The 20,451-nt window shown below is 36.5% G+C and overlaps 1 protein-coding gene across 1 annotated transcript in view; it reads right to left on the bottom strand.

Annotated features, from left to right (window-relative positions):
• Positions 1-20,451, bottom strand: part of Arhgap20 (Rho GTPase activating protein 20) — an 82,573-nt gene that overhangs the window by 37,916 nt on the left and 24,206 nt on the right. The window contains exon 2 of the mRNA XM_005378054.2: positions 3,792-3,956. Coding sequence (XP_005378111.1) covers positions 3,792-3,956 — 165 coding nt within the window. The remainder of the gene's footprint in view (positions 1-3,791; positions 3,957-20,451) is intronic.

A 20,451-nucleotide genomic window follows, 5' to 3' on the forward strand; every position in this document is an offset into this window, starting at 1 on the left:
TTTACTGTGTATCTTAGATTTTACTAGAGGTTTAACAGGGCCTGTTGTAAGACGACAGTTTCCACCAGTCATGGGCAAACAATGTCTTATTCCTTCTTTCTTCAGTGCCTTTACAAGTAAATTGTAACATGGTGCTGGGCTGGGTCCACCTAGCCTAACTCCAAGAAGACTTCAGAAACACTGGTGAAACACTTAATCCTCATACCTGTTACAGCAGCAAATGTCCACAGACTAGTCACTGCATTTTTCTATATGTTGAATACTACCCTTTGGATTAGAAACAATTTAAATTTACTGCTTTATAAAACTTATTATTTGTAACATGCTGACTTTCAAAAAGATGAGAGGATGAACATTAAAAAACATGTTTTACAAAAATGTTTATAAAATTATCTTATGAGACATGTACTGAAAAACCTTGGAAATAATTAGAAAAATGTATAATTCATTTTCATCTGAACGATTACAAGACTTTCTAGCCTTCTGAAGCATTGGTTATTTTAAATTTCCTTATGACTTTGTTCAACTATTTTTCCTTGTATTCTGGCAAAAACTGTGAAACTGTAGCCTAAAAACAGAGCCTAAACTATGAACGAGGAAAAAAAAAAAAAGTAAAAGAGTAGTGTTGACATAATTAACATTAATCTCTGGGGTCTTAGGTGACCTACTTTAAACCTAGCAGTAAAATTGCTTTTTGACAATTTCTACTTCATTTCCCTTAGGGCCCTGATAATGGAAACTACCATATCTTTTGACCTAATTGACAGATTTAACGTTCATGATGGATCTGACTAAAAAAAAAGACACAGTATGTCCAGGGAAACTTGGGTCTTCCTAGCATTTAAAACCATTTGTGGGGGCTGGGGATTTAGCTCAGTGGCACAGTGCCTACCTGGCAAGCGCAAGGTCGTGAGTTTGATTCTTGGTACCAGAAAAAAACAACAAAAATTAAAAAAAAACAAAAAAACAAAAAAAACCATTTGTGTAAACACTAAAAGCTGGAATAAAGCAAATATACCTCATATAAAATGGCTCTAAAACTTCTCTAACTGCATAGAGTATTTCAAACCGAAACACTTCAGCAGAATTTATAATGACAAAAGATTTTGTAAGAACTGTACCTAATGGCTATCTAGAGACAAAGCTTCATCCATGCTTCCCATGGGGCACACTGACCTCAAGTGTAAAAGAAAAAATTCTTTGTGGCTAACGGCTTTTTTCTGCATTTTATTTCAACATTTTTACCCTATTGCTATGAATCTTTATAGGGTTTTTATGAAACAGACTTGATTACAGACAAAATCCTATTTCTTGATGGCAATTATTTAGGCAACATAAAACTAAAGATACAGTACAAGAATTTTAGAATGAGAGGTATCTTTCCATATTTGTTTTCAAGCACCTTGTATTTTCTGAAGAAGGCTTTTCTATATATTAGATACTTGAGACATCATGTGAGAATTTCTACACCTGTTGGCCTAGACAAATCACTTTCTTTCCCTAGATCAATAAAGTGTCAAGCTAACCCACCCCTCTTTAAAAAACTGTCTGAAAGTGTAACAATATTTCTGTTCTTATATACTAAAAATAATGGCTAGTATTTGAGAGTTTACCATTGCGAGCTAGTCATTGTTGTAAATACTTTACATATATTATTTAGCTTAACCTCCAGACATTTTATACATACGAAAATGTAATGACAGAGTGATGAACTCACCAAAATGTCAAATGGCTTAAGTACTACAGCTGGAGTGTGAATGAAGGTATGGCTGTTTCCTGAGCTTATTTATGCTCTTAATCATTACACATCCATAAAAAGCGCGGAAAAGTGCTATTCCTATAAAGCAACTGGATGGAGTTATCTTTTCTCTACCTTTAGCTTATATATTATTTTGTCTCTCTAGAGATACAGGCTTTCTGATGGGAGTGTTTTCTTATTAGGATTGTGAGAGAAATGTCATGAGCATGTACACACATAAAGCTAGGTGGCATTAGCTTGAAAGAATTTAAAGTAAGTATTCTAATAAAGCTTTATATTGAAATGGACAGCTCTGGGTCATAGTGTACTATTTCCAATTTTTTACTCTCAATTTCTAATAGTATTAGGTTATACAAATTTAAAAATGTGAATCCAGTGTAAACTGGCTCTAACCATATTACCAGTATTATCTCCAATGGTGTTATAGCAATAGAAATTAAGTACAAATCTAATGTGAACTGACTGAAAAAAAGAATTGTAAAAATTAATTCCTTATTTCCTAATGTAGTCTGTTACTAAAAAATTAAGATCACTGGTATAATTTGCTTTCCTACCCTCTGGTCTTTACACCGTAAGGAATTCTAGTGAACTAATGAAATGCATAGTATTACAGAGACACCCCCTTGATTCTAGGTTACATTTATGTATCTTTCATGACGTCTCATAGTTAAAAAGAATGGGGGATGGAGCAGGTCCCAGGTCCCACCCTTTAAGATGGGTGGCAACTGCACTGGCATTTAGCAGTGAGTGGACAGGACTCTTGCTGGGCACCTCTAACGGATATTCCATGCATATCTGTGTCTTTAACTGTCATTTCTCCAGATGAAGCCCTTATTACCTTTTGCTGGGACTGCTACAATGCCTCCTGCTCAGTCTCCTTGCTTCTACACTTGTTTCCTCCAACCCACTAACATCAGCAAATGATATTTAGAAAATATGCATCACTTTATAGCAATTCCCAACTAAAACTCTATGGAATAAAATCCAAAAACTCATCGTAACCTTTGTGGTTTCAAGGCTCCAATGCGGCTCCCAGTGATCCAAAGCGCCCTGCTCCTTGACACTTATTTTCTATAGCACCCTTCTCCGCAGTGTACCAAGGCTGTGTGGCCAACAGCACACATCAGAAACGATGGTTCCAAAGGAAGCAAGCTACAGTATTATGAGCAGCAGTGCGGAGAGACGCATGTGGATGATTAAAGCCTCTAGCCAACAATCAGTGAGGAACTGAGGTTGCTGGCGTCCTCACGAGTGAGCTTGGAAGTGGATTCTCCTGTCAAACCTCACAAAGGCCCTACCCAAACACTCCCAATTACGGGCCTCAGAGAAACTGTACAAGAAGTTTACAGTTTGAAACGGTTATGTTCTAGAGTGACTGTCATATACCTCAATTTCCCAGTGTTTTGTACCCTTCAAGGAATTTTTTTGCCCATGATTACAACTACCTACCATATATACTGTTTTTTTTGTATATGAGAGTAGGAATTGAACTCAGGGCCTCACATATGCTAAGTAAACTCTGCCACTGAGCTACATCCCCAGCCCTTTATATTTTGAGACAGGGTCTCACAAAATTGCCTGGGCTGGGCTCAAATTTGAGATCCTCTTGCCTCAGTCACCCCAGGAGCTGTGTTTACAGGCAAGTATCACTGCACCTGGATATATACCCTATCTTTTACTGCATCTAGCACCCTATTTACTTCATAATACAGTCTGTAATTTCTCCACATATACATCACAATGTAAGCTCCCGCATTAGACTGTAGGTTTTAAGAGCAGGGGCCATAACCATCACATTCTTCACTGTATTTTCTACATTAGTTCTGGGTATGGCACAAACAAGATCTAAATGAGTATTTACTGAATGAATAAAATACGGAAAGTTTTTGCATAAACAAGATAAACATAAAACTCACTTTAGTAATGAAGGCCAGACATCCCCACTATAAAAGCACTGAACAGAAAGGGTATCACTGTCAGTAGAAATACAAGTTTTAAACGGTAATTAGGAGACAGCATGCAGTACACTTACTTGATTTTGACTACAACAAGCAGGTCACTGAACAGGAAGAGATGCCGCTCCTGCCTCTGCAGGCCTCTTTTGAGTTCTACCCGGCCATCAATCAGCAGCGTGCGACTGGGGCACACAAATGATGACAGGAACGCACAGGTGTCAACACCAGCAGAAGGGCTTTCCCTGGGACAAATCAAATGTCAGTTAAAGAATCAACTGTACCACTAGTTTTTATTTAAAAAATAAAATTTGTAGCTTATAGTTGGTCAAGAAATAGAAAACTCTGTAATTTTTAACTGTAGTGTATTAGTATTCTTACTGACCTCCACTTCTTCACATAATAGTCTTTAAACTTCACTGTAAAATTTTTGAAACATAAAGTTGAAGGTTTTATACTAAAAACACAAGAATACCCTAACCTATCCTAGTTTCTATCACTGAAATTTTATTGTACTCGCTTCATACATCTAAGGCAACTATCTACCCTTTTGTCTAGTCATCATTTTATTTTTGGCATTTCAATATTAACTGCTTACACAGTTACTACTTCAGCATATGTCAATAACTATAGCACAATCTTTATAATTTTTCTCTTGTTATAAAACACACAATGAAACACACGAATCTTAAGTATGATATTCCTTAAATTTTGACAAATGCACTCAATTGTGTAATCTACACTTCTACTAAGGTATACAAAATTATCATTACCCCAAAGTATTTCCTCTTGCTCCTCTTTTTGGTTGTTATATAAATCAGCGCAAGACGATATCCAGGTTATTTACCCCTAGAGGTTGTTTATTTCTTCACTGCAGGCTGTGACCCATTACAGCAAAAGCTTGCTAATGCCAAGTTCAAATTTTTATATGCTCAATTAGGTAAAAGGTAGTCCAAGCAAGCAGATTTTAGCCAATATTATCCTGTCTGCTTTGCGTATCCAGCATCTGTTGGCCAATGAAAACAGAGTACTATATGCAGTAATGAGAGCCCAGTTACACTGCTGCATATTGGAGCATTCTGGCCCCTACTGATCTTCCTTTCTCCTGGGGTTCTCTTGCCCTCCTCATTTTCTGGATGATGGCTCTTTGCCACAAGTGTCTAACCAGTCTCGCACTGTGAAGATCCCCCTGTCCCCATATTGGAAGTTCAACCCAGGGCCTCCACACTGATACCACCTTATAACATTGAAACATGGTCTTCCTAAGTAATTATGTTGCTCAGGCTGGGCCCAAACTTGTGATCTTCCTGCCTCAGCTTCCCAGAGTGCTGGGATAATAGGTGTGTATCACCATGCCTGACAGGATTTCCACTCTTATATAACAGGTACCACAATCTATCTTTTTCTTGGCCAGCCCCAAATCTCCCAAACTCCTTATACCAGGAAATTTCCACTCCATCACTCCAGAAGCAACCACTATTCTAATTTTTTCCTTTCGAAGAAACCTGAAGGTTACCTGTTAAAATTTTATACACATGACATCAGAATATATATTCTTTCATGCAAGATACTTTTAATCACCATGTTTTTGGGATTCATTCATTTATATTTATAAGTAATCCATAGAAAAGTTTACTAAATAGTATTCACGGTATAGGTATACCAGATATATTGCTACTATTGATGAGCAACTCGTTTCTAGGTTTTTATTCTGGCTTTCTTTAAGCTATTATGAATAAATCTGTTTCTGAAGGCCTTTTTGTGAGCTATGCTTTTATGTTTCTCAGTTTAACTCTGAACATAATTGTTGGGTCACAGAGTAGGTATATGTATAGTTTTAGAAAAAACTACTAGTTTGTTTTCCAGTGTACTTACCAGTTTTATATTCTCAGCAATACTACTCGAAAATTTCAGTCACTCTACAAGCCTTAGCAGTGTGTGTGTGATGTTGTCAATTCTTTTGTTTTTCTTTTTTTGAGACAGGGTCTTACTGTGTAGTTTAGGCAGGCCTTGAGCTCACTTACTATGTAGCCTAGGCTGGCCTTGAACTCATGGCATTCCTCCATCCTCCTGCCTCAGCCTCCCAAGTGCTAGGATTATAGGTGTGTACCACCACACCTGACCAATCATTGGAATTTTAGCCAATTTAGTGTATATATAGCAGTATCTCACTAACATCTTACTTTACATTCCCATGATGAGTAGTTTCATGTTTTTACTGGACATTTGTATATCTTCATTTGTGAATGAGCTGTCTTCAAGTGTTTTGCCCACTTTTTTTTAAAAGAAAGGTTATGTGTCCTTTTATTATTTAATTGTAGAGTATTTTTAAGTATTCTGGATACCAGTCCTCTCTCAGGTATGTGTTTTGAAAAATACTTTCTCTTTGACTGTTGCTTGTTTCTATACCTTCTTGACTGTGTTTCTGATTAAAAAGCTTGTAACTTTGATAAAGTCTAGTTTATTAGTTTTTTTAGTAAGGTGTAACTCTAAGAAAACTTAGTCCTTAAGTTATTCCCCTACGTAGTCCATGAAAATATATATGGTTTTCATGTAAGTCTACACTTCATCTCTAATTCTGATTATAGTAGAAGGTAGAAGCTGCAGTTAATTTTGTTTTTCTATCTGCATACATCATTATTCCAGTATCATTTGCACAATGGTACCTCAGACCTAGGCAAGTATGTAGCACTTGGAAGAAATGTCAGAGTAAAAGTACTCTGGTACTTCTGTTAAAACTCACATGACCATAAGGCACAGATCCTTTCCTGTGATCACTATTCTGCTGCACTTAGCCACTTGTTCCTTCTTATGCTAGAATCACATTCTCTTACTGTTTCTCTTTCCAGTGTGTCATGAAAGTAGGTAATATAACTCCACCAACTTCTTTTTCCTTGAGATTTCTTTGGATAATCTAGGTCTTTTGTTCGTCCAAATATATTGTAAAGATTAATAAAGAGGAAGAAAAAAGGAGGAAAAAGCCTATTGTGACCAGGGAAGAAAAAAATGATTGCAGTCTCTACTACACTGACTCTGAAATTATTTGGCTAGATGGCAAAGGGAATCAGGTATGTCCTTCGCACTCAAAGAGACACGGGAAGTACATATACAGATCTGATAATCACATACAGACAGATAGATAACAATAAAGGAATGACCAGAACTTCCTGGGGAAGAAGCCCAAATTAAGAAAAAAGACAGAGATACATACTGGGAAAAGATGTCAGTGGAAAAGGGAAGAGAACCTATAAACAAGCTGAGCAGTGGGGAATGACAGAAGAAGAAAAGGGACAAAAGACAGTGTGGTCTGCAGTGCTGACACTGGGGAGGGTATGACAAGAAGAGGTCCAAGAAGATGTCTATGAGAAAAAAAAAATCACTTGGCCAGTAAGACCTTCAGGGAAACAATTTCAGGAAAATAGGGAAGGCAGAACTCATATGCCCTGGGGTCTGAGGAACAAAAGAACAAAAAATGAAAAACTAGAAGCCAGTAACTCTGGTTTAAGAGCCTAATACCTTCCAGAAGCTGACAGTAAGGATTCTAAAAGGGTGGATACTACACCTGGCAAGGAAAGAAAAGTAAGAGAGAAATCATTAGCATTGAAGATAAGTGCTACTATTCCTCACTTCACAGACCTGAAACTATTAAGAGTAGTCAAATATAGTGCTAGTAAGTGAAAATGTTTACAGTAAGTGTGGCTTTAGAACAGGTACCTATATTCAAGAGTCCATGTAGTCTTTCAAGTGGGCAAGCCCTTAATAACAGACTCAGTTTTCTCCTCTACCATGGTATTGAGCTCAGTAGCCAGCTTCATGGCTTGGGGGAGGGAGGAGCTAACCCAAGCCTTGGGCTTAGTAGCATCAGATGGCAACTTATGTGGTGGCCACAGTTTCCTCATCTCTAAAGTAAGGTGGTTGGACAGGACTGTAAAATCTTTCAGGTTCTTTTATAATACATATATGAGACCAACTATAATAACATGTACCTATTGGACAGAAATAAGATGAGAGAGAAACAGAACATGGATACCATTAGGTATCTCTATGAACCCTATCTTAAAGTATTATTTATAAACAGAGCATACTTGAAAGTCATCTCAAAGGAACAATCTGGAGTTGAAATAAAAAACAAGCAAAAGGAATAACAATAAGAACTGAGGGATTTTTTATCAGTTTAACTTTTGAGAAAAATTCAACAAGAACTTATCAGGGTCTCTACCAGTTTTAGGGTATAAGAGGCCATGAACTATCACCTCAACTATTTGGTTCACTTGGCAGCTATAATAAATAGAGATTCTGACTTATGGGGTGTGGCATCTGATTTTAAAATCTTTTATAATATAAGAAATAAAAACACAACTAAGTTTTTAAAACTATAATTTAAGGAAGACTTCCCCAGATTCCAGGGAGATGGTGGAACAGCAAGTCAGCCTCTCCAGGACCAGGAGTCCAGACACGGGAGTACAGCAACTTGAGGAAGAGAAGAAAGAGGGAGGTGGATCCCCAAGATGCAGAAAACTTCTGAAGGGTGAATTGCAGTCTACGTGGAGAGTGAGGTGACAGGCTTTAAGGCAGAAGAGGGAGGTGACTAACTGTAGTTTCTCCTTGACTTCCTACTTGCTGGCAAACTGTGCATTCTCCCTCACTCCTGGCTGAAAGTATGAAAGGAGGCTCAAGCCAACAGAGGCATGGTGACGATGGGAGACCCTAGAAACCTCCAGGGAGAAACATACCAGCAGAGCAGAGAAGTGGATGTGGTGGGCTGCAACAGCTGGTGAGTGACTTCAGTCCAAACATCCCTAGGTGGGGGTGAGTGATGGTATCATTTTTTGGGTGGGGCCAGCTAAACGTGGGAATTGGAGCAGTTGTGGGTTAGCTCCATCTCAGGGTTACCAGTGCCTGGGTAAGGCACACCCCTGGGAGATGCCCAGGTTGGGGAGCAGAGATTAAGCCAGCAAGAAACAGTGTTGTGAGATGAGTAGCAGATCTAGAAGACAGGACTGCAGTTAACAATCATGAAAAGAAAGATTTCTTAAAAATAGCAAGGGACTACAAAAAATCTAACAGCTGGTAGATTATACAAAGACTAACATAAGGTTGATCAGAGTCAGTGAAAATGCAGGAGCATCCTTTGGGATGGGGAAGCAACACAGGAGCAGCCCCATCTCTGTGGACCTCTCCGTTGGTGGGTGAGGCCTGTGTGGACACCCTGCCTTGCTCCTTTGGGATGGGGAAGCAACGTGGGAGAGGCCCTGTCTCTGTGGACCTCTCAGTTGGGAGGTGAGGCCGGCCTCCCACAACCAGCTACCTGAGGAACCCAGAGCAGTGGCCCCTGACAGGCCACCATTGGGTTCATGGCTGAGGCCCACATGTTTTCCACTGATGGTCTGGAGACCCTGGTATTGAAGGCCAGCATTCTCCCACCATCGCAGTTGTGGTCTGAGCCACGCACCCCACCAACTGCCTGGGGTTTCTGGGCCCAGTGGGCCACTGCCCTCTATCATCATGGGATATGTCTGATATCCAGGTAAACTAAGGTCCCTAGATGCTTTCAGTGAGCTGCCTCGGTAGTGTTTGGCTCAGCACTTTCCATATGACATTCAAAAGGACAAGATGAAGGAGTAAAATGCAATCTCAGAACTCAACTCCACCTGGAACAAGTCCAGGAGACACTGACATAGGAGAACATGGAAGTCACACACCTGAAATCTCTGAAATGGTCAAAACTGAAGTAAAGAAACAACTCCAATAGGCCATAGAAGAAATAAGATCAGAAATAACTGCCCAGGTAAAAAAAGAAATGACATCAATAATGAAAGAACTCAACACATCTAAAGAAGACATATACAAAAAACTAGATCAGCATAGGAAAACAATGGAAACATTAAATGAAGAACACAAGTCAGAACTTGAATGCATGAAACAGATTCAAAGAGATATCCAGGAAATCAAAACTTCCACTGAAAGCTGGCAAAACCACTTGAATGAGGCTGAAGACAGAATCTCAGATATTGAAGACAGCATGGCAGCTAATGATCGTGAAAAGAAGGATCTCTTAAAATCAACAAGGATCCAGGAAAAATCAATTCAACAGCTGCAAGATGAGGCAAAGAGAAATAATATAAGACTAATAGGAGTCAATTAAACAGCAGGGGGCAACACAAATGACATAAAAAGAATATTTGCAGAAATAATAGCAGAAAACTTCCCAAGCATGGGAAAAGACTCTAAAGTACAGGTAAATGAGGCATAGAGAACTCCAACTAGCCACAACCAAAATAAAACCACACCCAGACATATAATGATCAAGATCCCATATATCCAGCAAAAGAACAGAATATTAAAAGCTGGTAGAGAAAAGAAACAGATTACCTATAAAGGAAAGTCCATCAGAATCACGAGTTTGGAGCAAAGTATTACAGGTCATGAGATAAAACAACTTCCAATCAAGACTGATGTACCGTGCCAAACTATCATTCAAATTCAATGGAGAAATAAAATATTTTCATGACAAACAACAACTGAAGAACTTCATGAGTGCCAAATCATTGTTGCAAAGAGTACTACAAGATATTCTAGACAGAGAAAAAAATGAGTGCAATTTGAAGAACAGAAAGGAACTCTGAAGCAGAGCAAGCACGTATATAGGTAGAAAAAGTAGGAAACCAACAGCAACTGAATAACATGACAATGATAAGTCAACACATATCAGTTATAGCCATAAATGTAAATGGCCTCAATTCGCCAGTCAAAAGAAACAGACTGGCAGAGTGAATTAAGAAACAAAATCCAACAATATGCTATAAAAAGGAAACACATTTTACTCAAAAGGAAATCCATAGACTAAAAGCCAAAGGATGGAAAACAATCCTCCATCCAACAGGAACCCAGAAAAAAGCAGGTGTAGCTATTATGTTTGCAGACAATGTAAACTTCGAACCTAGAACAATCAGAAGAGATAAAGAAGATCACTACATACCTGTTGGAGGAAAACTGCAAGAGAATGAGATAACAATCATAAACATGCATGCACCAAATATCAGAGCACCAAACTATATAAGACAAATCTTAACAGACATGAAAACTCATATAATTAATAACATTATTGTAATAGGGGACCTTGACACCCCTTAGACAGAAAGAGATAGGTCAACTGGACAAAAAAATCAGCAAAGAAGTAACAGATCTGAACCAAATCTGCGAACAAATGGACTTAGTAGATGTACACAGAGTGCTCCACCCCACAACATCAGAATACACATTTTTTTCAGGTGCACATGAGACTTTCTCTAAAATAGATCACATTGTAGCACACAGAACAAACCTACCTAAATGCAAAAGAACTGAAATTATCCCATGCATATTATCTGACCAGAGTGCAATGAAATTGGAAATTAATGACAAAAGGAACTCCAAAACCTCCATAAACACTTAGAAATTAAACAACCACCTCCTGAACAACCAATGGGTCACAGAACAAATAAAAGAACAAATTAAAAAATACCTACAAACAAATGAAAATGTAAATACAACTTACCAGAATCTGTGGGATGCAATGAAAGCAGTCCTCAAAGGGAAATTTATATGGTGAACTTATACATGAGGAAAATAAGAAGAGAACAAATAAATAGCCTAATGGTGCACCTCAAACTTTTAGAAAAGGAAGAACAAGTTAAGCCCAAAGCCCAAAGAAGGGAGGAGATTGTAAAAATCCGGGCAGAAATTAATGCAACTGAGATGAGGAAAAGCCTACAAAAAAATAAATGAATTAAAAGAGTTGGTTCTTTGAAAGAATAAATAAAATTGATAAACCCTTAGCCAACTTTATCAAAAATAGAAAAGAACTCAAATTCATGCAATATGGAATGAAAAGGATGAAACTACTACAGATTCTACAGAAAGTCAGAAGATCATTAATATCTACTTTGAAAATCTTTACTCCCATAGGATAGAAAACTCAGAAGAAATAGACAGATTCCTAGATATTGACAAACAAAAGCCCAGGCCCTGATGGATTCACAGCAGAATTTTACAAGAAATTCAGAGAAGATTTAATATCAACACTCCTCAAACTCTTCAATGAAATTGAAAAGGAAGCAATTTTCCCTAACTCATTTCTGGAGGCAAGTATTATACTAATACCAAAACCAGAGAAAGACCCAACAAAGAGAAAGAACTACAGACCAATCTCCCTAATGAATACAGATGCAAAAATACTCAATAAAATACTAGCAAATAGAATGCAGCAAATCATGAAGATCATACATCACAACCAAGTTGGATTCATTCTAGGAATGCAGGAATGGTTCAATATTTGCAAATCAATTAATGTTATACACCATATCAATAGAGCCAAAGATAAAAACCACATGATCATCTCAACAGATGCAGAAAAACTACAGAAAACAGGAATAGATGGCTTTTACCTCAACCTGATCAAAGCCATCTATGACATATCAAGAGCCAACGTTATACTAAATGGACAAAAACTGGATGTTTTTACTTTAAAATCAGGAATAAGACAAGGATGTCTGCTGTCACCACTCCTATTCAACATAGTTCTGAAAGCATTAGCCAGAGCAATTGGACAAGAGAGAGAAATAAAAGGAATAAGGATAGGAAAGTAAGAAGTAAATTTATCTCTGTTTGCAGATGACATGATACTTTACATGGAAGACCCAAAAACTGCACAAGAAGACTCCTTGAATTAATCAACAAATTCAGCAGTGTAGCCGGATACAAAGTCAACACTCAAAAATCAATAGCATTCCTATACATAAACAACAAACAGACAGAGAGAGAACTTAAGGAAACCATACCTTTCACAATAACATCCAAGAAATTGAAATATTTAGGAATCCATCTAACAAAAGAAGTAAAAGGTCTATTCAATGAAAACTACACTACTCTGAAAAAAGAGATAGAAGAGCATTTCAATAAATGGAAAAATGTTCCTTGCTCATGGATAGGAAGAACCAACATTGTGAAAATGGCCATACTACCAAAATTGTTGTAAAGATTCAATACAATTCCCATTAAACTACCATTAGCATACCTCAGAGATTTACAGAAAACATTCCTTAAATGTATGTGGAACCAGAAGAGACCCAGAACAGCAAAAGCAATCCTGGGCAACAAGGACAAGTCAGGTGGAATCACAATCCCTGACCTGAAATTATACTACAAAGCTACTGTCATAAAATCAACCTGGTACTGGCTAAAAAACAGACCAGAAGATAAATGGAACAGACTGAAAGACACAGACACAACCACAAATACACTCAGCCACCTAATCTTTGATAAAGGGGCCAAACAAACTCACTGGAAGAACAACAGCCTCTTTAATAAATAGTGCTGGAAAAATTGGCTTGCCACCTACCCAAGACTGAAAATAGATCCAAGTCTATCGCCATTCACCAAACTCAAGTCAAAACGGATCACAAATCTCAATACTAAAACAGAAACACTAAATCTATTGGAAGAGAAAGTAGGTCAAAATCTTGAAGACACAGGAGTAGGCGGAGAGTTCATGAACAAAAATCAAACTGCACGTGACATACTACGAAGAATCAACAACTGGGATCCCATCCTACTGAAAAGTTTCTGCACATCTAAAGAACTTGTCAACAGAGTAAAAAGAAAACCCATAAACTGGGAAAAAATTTTAGCTGACTGTCCCTCAGACAAAGGTGTTCTATCTAGAACATACGAAGAATTAAAAAACATCAGCCCCTCCAAATTCAAGACCCAGTCCAAAAATGGGCATCTGAGATGAACACACAATTCTCAAATAAAGAAATACAAATGGCAAATAAATACATGAGAAAATGTTCAACATCGTTAGTCATTTGAGAAATGCAAAGTAAAACAACATTGAGATTTCATCTCACCCCAGTAAGAATGGCTAGCATTAAGAAATCAATCAATAACAAATGCTGGCGAGGCTGTGGAGAAATAGGAACTCTTCTCCACTGCTGGTGGGAATGCAGACTGGTGAAGCCACTGTGGAAATCAGTGTGGAGATTCCTCAGCAAACTAGGTCTAGAGGTCCCATTCAACCCAGCTATTCCCCTTCTGGGTATTTTCCCAGAAGATCTGAAAACATCATATCACAGCGATATATGTGCACCCATGTTCACAGCAGTGCAATTTATAAATGCTAAATTGTGGAAGCAACTTAAAAGTCCATCTACTGAGGAATGGATAAAAAAATTGTGGTACTTTTATATAATGGAATATTACTCACCTATAAAGAAAGATAAATTTGAGGCTTTTATAGGTAAATGGTCATAACTAGAGACCACACTCATAAGTGAAATAAATCAGACCTGCATGTGTAAGCAATGTATTGTCTCACTAGTGTAAGAACCTGAAAGAATGAATAAAAACTAGGAAGTATTATAGGCATTGTGAAATGAAAGGAAAATACTCAAAAGTAAAGGGCAACTGGAGTGAGGGAAAAGAGAAGGGAAAGGGCAATTTGTATGTATATACAGGATAGCTAACCTAGTTGTGCTACTCTCTTCTATTGTTTTACTGAAAGGAAGAGTTAATGATTACTTGTTTGATCAATCCTGCACGTCTCTATTTGTTTTTCTGAGAAACCACTTTGAAGATATTATTAATATGTAATACAATCACCATAGTTAATTGCCTACCACTTTGTGTGTTGTTTGTATTGTTCTTATGCTATTTTGTAAATGGATGTATTTGCTAATGTTTTCCTTCTTTTATTTTTTAAAATAAATTTAAAAATTTAAAAATAGAAAAAGCAGGAGGCTAGCACAAACAAGATAAAAAATTGGTTCACAGAAGTAGGCAGAAAATTTCCTAAGTATGGAAAAAAAAAATTCAACATACAGAAGTAAGAAGGCATATAGAACTCCAATTAGTCATGACAAAAAACCCTACCTGGGCTTATAATACTGAAGATCCTAGAAATTAAACTCAAGAATAGAATATTAAAAGCTATTGGGGTGTGGAGCAAATCACAAAGAAAAGCCCTTCAGAATCACAGCATATTTACAACACAAACCCTTAAGTCTAGGAGATCTTGCAGTAAAGTATTTCAAACTCTAAAAGAAAACCTCCAAGCCAGATTGATGTACTCCACAAAATTATCTTTCAGAATTGATGAAGAAATTAGATACTTGAATGACAAAGAACACCTGAAGAAATTCATGAACATCAAACCAGCATTTCAAAATGTTCGGAAGGATATTCTAGAAAGAGATAACAAAGACAATAATTCCATGAACTCTAATAGAATGAATCCATCAAGCAAGGAAAGCAATTAAAACAGAAGGGAAAGAAAGAGAACCAACAAGAGGGAAAAAAAATGATGAGGCTAAGTCAATACATATCAATTACAACCATAAATGTAAATGGTCTCTATTCACCAAACGAAAGAAACAGAGCAGCAGAATGGATCAAAAAACAAGATTAATAGGGGCTGGGGATTTAGCTCAGTGGCACAGTGCCTGCCTGGCAAGCGCAAGATCGTGAGTTCAATTCCCGGTACCGGAAAACAAAACAAAACAAAAGATTAAACAATATTCTGTGCACAAGAAACATACGTAACTCAAAAATAAATTCATAGACTGAAAGTCAAAGGATGGAAAACTGTTAAACTCCATGTTAACAGGAAACCAGAAAAGAGCAGGGGTAGCTATTTTATTTGCAGACAAAGTGAATTTTAAGCCAAGACTGATTAAGGGTGAGAAAGAAGGTTGCTACATCCTTGTAAATGGAGCAATCCAAGAGAAAGACAATCATAAATATATCCCCACAAAATACCAGCATACTCAACTATATAAAAGAAATATTAATGGACATGAAAAAATCAGATAAGTAGCAATACAATTGTAATGGGGAGGCCTTAATACCCCACAGTCACAAATAGAACAATGAGAGAAAAAAAATCAACAAAGAAATATCAGAACCAAACCAAATGTTGAAGAAATGAACTTAGTAGATATCTATAGTGTGTTCCACCCAACAACAGAGTATACATTCTTCTCAGCTGCACATGGGACGTTTTCTAAAATAAACCACATACTAGCTCACAGAACATGCTTAAGTAAATGGAAAGGAACTGAAATTATACCATGAACAGTATCAGACCACAGTACAATGAAATTGGAAATCTGTGGCTAAAGAAACCATAAAAACTTCATAAACATATAGAAATTAAGTAACACATTCTTGAACAACTAATGGATCACAGATAAGAAATTAGACAGTTTCTACAATTAAATGATAATGCAAATACAACACTGAAGGAACTCATGGGATACAATAAAAGCAGTCCTACAAGGGAAATTTATAGCAGTGAATACCCATATATATAAATAACCCAGAAAAACCGAGAAAGCTCAAATGGACAACTTAATGTTGAACCTCAAGCTTCTAGAAAAAGTAGAGCAAGTAAAGCCCAAACCTCATATGAGGGAGAAAATTATGAAGATCAGAGCAGAAATTAATGCAATTGAAACTAAGAAAACAATGTAAAGAATAAATGAATCAAGTTGGTTCTTTTATAGATTAAATAGAATTGGCAAACCTTTAACCAACCTTATCAAAAAAGGAAAGAAAGGATTCAAATCTATGCAATTAAGGAATGAAAAGGGTGAAATCACAATAGACCCTGCAGAAATCCAGATCATCAACACCTACTTGAAGAACCTATATTCCAATAAGATGGAAAACATAGACAAAAATGGACAGATTCGAAGATACATATGAATTACCAAACTTGAATCAAGATGATACTAAAATTCTAAATAACCCAGTATCAGTCAATGCAATTGAAGATGTAATTAAAAATCTAGCAAGAAGCAAAAGCCCAGGTCCTGAGGGATACACTGTTCAATTTTACAAGAAATTTAGAGAAGACTTAGAATCACTAATTCTCAAACTCTTTAATGAAATTTAAAAAAGCAACACTCCCAAACTCATTCCTGGGAACAAGCATTTACTCTGATACCAAACCAGAGAAGGATCCAACCAAAAAAGGGACAGGCCAGTCTTCCTAAAGAACATAGACAAAAACAACAACAACAAAACTCCAATAAGATACTGGCAAACAGAATGCAGCACATCATCAAGAAGATTATATACCATGACCAAATAGGGTTCATCCCAGGGATGCAGGGATGGCTCAACATATGCAAATCAATAAATGTAATACACCATATCAACAGAGCCACAAAAAAAAAACAAAACCCACGATCATTTCAAAGGATGCAGAAAAAAAAAATTTAACAAAGTTCAACACCCCTTCATGATAAAAACCCTACAGAAAATTGGAATACATGGTCTTTATCTCAATCTAATAACAGTCACCTATGACAAACAAACAGCAATATCATACTACATAGTCAAAAACTGAAAGCTTTTGTTCTAAAATCAGGAACCTTACTCAATGTAGTTCTAGAAACATTAAAACCAGAGAAATTAGATGAGAAAGAAGAATAAGGCTAAGAAAGGATTTCAAGTGCAATATTATTTGCAAATGACATGATACTCTACATGGAAAACCCCACCAAAAAACTTCTAGATTTAATAACCAAGTTCATTAGTGTAGTGGGATTCAAAGTCAATACTCAAAAGTCAATAGCCTTCTTGTACACAAACAAATTTGGAGAGAGAGAAATTAGGAAAATGATACTTTTCAAAGTTGCATTCAAAAAAATGAAACACTTAGGAATCAGCCTAATGAAGGAAGTAAAAGACCTTTACAAGGAAAACTACAATAGTCTGAGAAAGGAGATCAAAGAAGTATTAGTAATGGAAAGATATCCTTTGTTCTTGTGTAAGATGAAGCAATATAGTGAAAATGGCCATATTTCCATAATTGTTACAGAGATTTAATGTAATCCTGATCAAAATTCCAAAAGCATATCTCACAGAATTAGAGAAAACAATCCTAAACTCATTTTGAACTAGAAGAGACCTATAATAGCAAAAGCAACTCTGGGAAACAAAAGTAAGGCAGGGGCATCACAGTCCCTGACTGCAAATTATACTACAAAGCCACTGTGATAAAAACTTCATGGTACTGGTAAAACAAAAAACAAAACAATAACCAGAACCAAGGATCAGTGGAACAGATTATAAGATGCAGAAACACATCCAAACAGAGTTAGTCACTTTATTTTTGTCAAAAGTGCCGAACATCTTAACTGAAAGAAATATAGCCTCTGTAATAATTGGTGCTGGGAAAACTTGCTTTCCACATGTCAAAGCATAAACCTAGACCCATATTTCTCTCCACACTCTAAACTAAAATCAAATTGGATCAAAGATCTAAATATTAAAAGAGAAATATAAATTGGTTGGAAGATATAATAGGTATAATTCTTAGAGACATTGGTATAGGCAAAGATTTTATGAACAAAACTCCAATTGCACGGGAAATATTATGAAGAATCAACAACTGGGATCTCACTGTATTAAAAGGCTTTTGCACAAGAAAAGAAACCACCAACACAGTAAAGAGACAACCTAGTGTGGGGGACAATTTTTGCCAGCTATTCCTCAGGCAAAGTAGTATTATCTAGAATATATAAAGAACTTCAAAAAATCAGTCCCCAAATTTAAAGACCCAATCCAAAAATGGGGATCTGAAATAAATACTTCTCAGATGAAGATGTACAAACAGCAAATAAATATATGAAAAAACATTCAATATTACCGATCATTTGAGAGGTGCAACTTGAAACAATGCTGAGATTCATCTCACCCCAGAAAGAATGGCTGTTGTGAAGAAATCAAACAATAAGTACTGGAGGGGCTATGAGGAAAAAGGAACCATCCTCCACTGCTACTGGTAGGGTAGACTGGTGCAACCACTGTGAAAATCAGTGTAGAAATTCCTCAAAAAACTAACTAGACCCTTCCATTTGACCCTGCTATTCCCTTTCTTAGTACTTTCCAAGAAGAATTAAAAGCAGCATACCAGGGGCTGGGGATTTAGCTCAGCGGCAAAGCGCCTGACTGGCAAGCGCAAGGTCATGAGTTCGGTTCCCGGTACTGGAGAAAAACCAAAAAAAAAAAAAAAAAAAAAAAAAAAAAAAAAAGCAGCATACCACAGCAAAATATGCACACCCAATTTCATAGCAGCACAATTTCTAATAGCTAAATCTTGGAAACAGCCCAAATACCCATCAATGGATGAAGGGATAAAGAAGACGTGGTTTTTCTTTTTTTAAATGCTTTTATATAAAGAAGGATAAGCTTGAGACATTTCTATGTAAATGGATGCACCCTGAGACCAATACTCTTAAGTGAAATAAACCAAAAACATTTAACTATTGCATTGTTTCTCTGGTATGAGGAATGAAAGGGTAAGGACTGGACTAAAATGTATAACAGATATTGGGAAATAGGTAAAAATAATGTATAAATGGGAAGGGGAAAAAGGGAGAGGAAGGGGGAAAGGAAAGAAGGGACAAGAACAGAAGGAAGAAATGGAAACAAAGCTTTTGTATATAAGGAAGGAAGAAGGCTTGAAGGGAGGGGAAAGGGATTGGGGAAAAAAGAATCATGATATCTTATGTACAGGTACAAACTTCCTATGATTAATGTGATTATTATGTATATCTAAACTGTTCCAATAAAATCAATTTTAAAAAAATAAATACTAAATTAACTGCACTTAAAAGGTATTTCTGAACTGTATGACTCTGAAGTGTTTCTTTCTATTCTGAGTGCAGTGAAGATGTGTTTTACTCTCTTCCAGTATGGAAATGAGGAGAAGAATAGGATTATAACCTTCTATTTTGGCTCTTAATATAGCCTGATTAGGATTTACAAGTTACAATTAACAGCCCTCTAATGTGATCTAAATAACATGATAAAGCAGAATCTAAGAATTAATGTGCTTCTGCTGCTTTTGTATTAACACTTCATTTTCAGTTGTGTTTGTGAAATGATTTGTGAAAGACAAAAAGTTTTAGGATCTTAATTTATTTTTTACTAAAGCTAGGAAAAAGCTTTTATGAAACCAGGGCACAGTAATATCTCTTCATGTTTATTACTAAGGCTTCTTTGAAAAATGAATTCACTTTTAGGTACAATTTTACAGATGCTATTGCTTTAAAAAAAATACCTTAAAATTGGACACTTAGAAATGCCTATGTTTATAAGAAGTAATCAATTATAAACTATGAAGACTAATACTAGATAGTATTTGGATAACCTCAAAGCCTGGTACAGTAACAAGAATACAGTCATTACTTCACTGTTGAATAACCAAATTTACCTTTGAAAGCCCATTCCAGAATCATTTCTCCCATGAAAATTTTCTTCCAATGTGGTTTGCAATCAGAATAGTGGAAAAAAGAATTAAGTTCATGAACCAAGGTATCCCTTGTATATTGAAGAAAATAGATGAGGGTAAATTAAAGGAACAAGACCATCAGGAAGTGACCGTAGTAATCTTAGGAAAGATAGAAGAAAACACATTAAGAGGTACGGAAAACTTGTAAATTAATGAGTTGCAGAGGTGTGATAGAGATAAAACTGACTGACACAAAAACAGTCTCACAGCCCAACCTTCATTTATTTTATTTTCAATCTAACAAATATCTGCTGAACATTGATATGTGTTGGCTAGGCATTGTGTTAAAATGGTGATGATATGCGATAAATCAGTTAAACTTATTTGCTGCCTTTGTGAAATTTTGAGTACAGCTGCTCAGTTCAATTTCTAGCAGAAGTTAGGAACCATGGCTCACA

This window comes from Chinchilla lanigera, unplaced genomic scaffold (assembly GCF_000276665.1).
Source record: "Chinchilla lanigera isolate Chin_1 unplaced genomic scaffold, ChiLan1.0 scaffold00011, whole genome shotgun sequence".
In the NCBI taxonomy this organism is placed as follows: domain Eukaryota; kingdom Metazoa; phylum Chordata; class Mammalia; order Rodentia; family Chinchillidae; genus Chinchilla; species Chinchilla lanigera.